Source organism: Pseudophryne corroboree, chromosome 11 (genome assembly GCF_028390025.1).
Source record: "Pseudophryne corroboree isolate aPseCor3 chromosome 11, aPseCor3.hap2, whole genome shotgun sequence".
NCBI classification, from domain to species: domain Eukaryota; kingdom Metazoa; phylum Chordata; class Amphibia; order Anura; family Myobatrachidae; genus Pseudophryne; species Pseudophryne corroboree.
In genome coordinates, this window is record NC_086454.1 from 360,552,949 (window position 1) to 360,555,999 (window position 3,051).

Sequence of the window (3,051 nt, forward strand, 5' to 3'; positions counted from 1 at the left end):
TATGTGTGTGTATCAGCCGCTATGTGTGTGTGGGTGCCAGGCCACTGTGCGTATGTGTGTGTGTGGGTGCTGTGCGTATGTGTGTGGGTGCCAGGCCACTGTGTGTATATGTGTGTGTCAGCCTCTGTGTGTGTGTGCCAGGCCGCTGTGTGTATATGTGCATGTGTGTGCCAGGCCGCTGTGCGTATATGTGTGTCAGCCTCTGTGTGTGTGGGTTCCAGGCCGCTGTGCGTATATGTGTGTGTGCTGTGCATATATGTGTGTGTTACAGCCGCTATGTGTGTGTGTGTGCCAGGCCGCTGTGCGTATATGTGTGTGTCAGCCGCTGTGTGTGTGTGTGCCAGGCCGCTGTGTGTATATGTGCATGTGTGTGTCAGGCTGTTGTGCTGTGTGTAATGTTACTGGCATTAGGAGGAGGTAGAAAAACATTTGCTGTCGGATCTAACAATAATCTACTGTAAACCTGTGTGTATGTAGCAAATAAAACATTGGGGATTTTGTCATATTTTGATCAAAACATTTAAGCTTGCAGCCCACGTCAGGGGCCCCAACCATTCTGCTAGTCCCTACACTAGCCTATATGCTTAGCTCACCATTACATTGCAGTTACATGTACTCCCCTCCTAGCTACAGAGTGGAACATCTATACAGAGCTGGCGTGTGATCCGCACCTAATTAGGCCTGTCATAGCCTTAATTGTAAGCTGCCATGATAGCACTAGGCAAAATATTTTCAAACAAAAAAGAAAATAAATATGCGGGCACTCTGTGTTACCCATATTGTACATGGTACCAGCTGCATGGCAGTATTAATGCCATATATTTATATAAAACTGAGACATTTTATGTGGTCTTTAAATAATATACTGCAAATCTGTGTGCATATAGCAAATAAATTAGAGGGGGTTTTATCATGTTTTGATCAAAATATTTAAGCTTGCAGCCCACGTCAAGGGACCCCAATATTCTGCAAGTCCCTCACCTGGCCTATATGCATTTAGGCAGCAGGTGGTGCTTCTACCGGGAGCAAAAGGCAGCTGGTATTGCTACTGCCGGGATGAGAAGGCAGCAGGTGGTGCTTCTACCAGGAGCAGGCGGCAGCTGGTGGTGCTGCTGCCGGGATGAGGAGGCAGCTGGTGGTGCTGCTGCCGGAAGGAGGAGGCAGCTGGTGGTGCTTGTGCCGGGAGGAGGCAGTTGGTGGTGCTACTGCCTAGAGGATGATGCAGCGGCTGGTAGTTTGTCTTACGCAGTTCATTGTTGTCCACATGTCACTGGTAAAGGAGAATCCTGTGAACAAGCTCTCATCCTCTGCAGATATTGCAGATTCTGTAGGTGAGAGCAGGTCATCCATTGGTATAGCTTCAGCCATTGTCCCTGGGGCAGGATACATGGTAAATGGGGGAGTTATCCTGCCGGCCTCTAGTTTCTCCCAGTTTATGGACTTGAAGAATGGATGACATGTGATGTTACTACAGCGATTCAGTCTCTCCTCTGGTTCTTTGCATAAGAGTCTTTCAAGGAGATCCCTAATCTCTGGATGGAGATTGCTCGGATAGCTTGGAGCATCATGCATGATAGACAGTGCAATCTTGGTGGAATCATTGCCAGCATGAAAGGGGTATAATCCAGTAGCCATTTCAAATAATACTACCCCGAATGAAAAGAGGTCTACCATGAAGTTATATGGGAAATTACAGATAACCTCTGGAGCCATGTAATTCAGAGTCCCAGTTTGTCCTGAGATTTTCTTCTCGCCATGGACATTCATCACAGAGAGGCCAAAATCTGCAATTTTCACATGGCCAGCTGCATCCAGAAGTATATTTTCTGTCTTAATGTCCCTGTGGACAATGCCTCTTGTGTGCAGGAACTGCAGCCCACAGAGTATTTCTGCTGCAAAAAATCTGATGGTAGGAACATCAAATGGGCCTCTGCTCTGTAATAATTGGAAGAGGTCTCCACCACTCAGGTACTCCATTACAAAGAATACATGGCCTGGTGTGTGGAAGGCAGCATATGTGTGCGGAAAGAGTGCACTCTCCCCAGTTATTTTCACCACCTCTTTCTCTACACACATGGAGTATTTCTTAATGCTGTTCACTACTTTGCTCTTTTCTATGACTTTCACGGCCAGACGCTGTTTGCTGATGGTATGGGAAGCTAGGAACACCTTCCCGAAGCCGCCCTCTCCAAGTATTCTGTGGAAGGTCAAACTGGCCAGATGGTGAGACGCAGCTGATGTCTCTGGGGTACTGGCTACAGATATCCCACTTGCATCTGCTGATCTCTTCTTTTTGTGGCCAGTTTCCTCACTTGTGTGAGTTCTCTTTATGCCCCTCCGTCCAGATGCCTGGGGTATGATGGGCACGCTGGGTCCCTCGCCTGGACTGTCATGATGTTCCTCCTCTTTCTTTTTCTTACACGGTCCACTGTCCTCTGTCTTGTCTGAGGATCTTTTATTGGCCACTTTCTTAAGCATGGCCTCAGTTTTGCCGCTGCTGGTCTTTCTCACCTTCCTCATACTTGGGGACTCATCTGATGACTCTCTTTTTCTCTTATTTTGAAGAGTCTTTGATGCTATCTCAGATGACTGGTTCTCCTCATGCACCTGAATGTCTCCTGATGTTACGGTTTTGAAAACATCGCCTTTCTCCTCACATTCATCCTCCTCCTTCTTCCTCTTGCTAGGAGCCGCTAGCTCCTTTATAGCAGACCCGTTGTTATTTGGTCGCTTTCTCTTTTTTAGACTCATATTGTCGCAACAATATAAACAATTTTGCCAAGGGCAAAGAAAAGCAGCTTCACACTGGAATAGGTGAAGATACACTAATGGAAATGAGGTTCGTGAGCCTCTTAGCCAGCAGCCAGTGACATCACAAAGCTTTGTGACATCAGCAGCATTGTGACATCATCATCAGCTGCTGTAGGCCCAGTGTCACTGCCTGTTACCTGCTGACCCTATAATATAACCAGGTTTAATGTAAGAAAGTCCCTAACAACCTTGGTGCTCTAGGATAAGAATTTTGGGGCCATTATTGTACTTCCTTTTCCC

At 46.9% G+C, this 3,051-nt stretch overlaps 1 protein-coding gene across 1 annotated transcript; it reads right to left on the reverse strand.

The window, feature by feature from the left end:
- Nucleotides 1-1,209: 1,209 nt before the first annotated feature.
- On the reverse strand, nt 1,210-2,751 carry LOC134968808 (protein kinase C delta type-like). Its single transcript, XM_063944294.1, has one exon. The coding sequence runs from the start codon at nt 2,749-2,751 to the stop codon at nt 1,210-1,212; it is 1,542 nt and encodes a 513-aa protein (XP_063800364.1).
- Between the last annotated feature and the right edge of the window lie 300 nt (nt 2,752-3,051).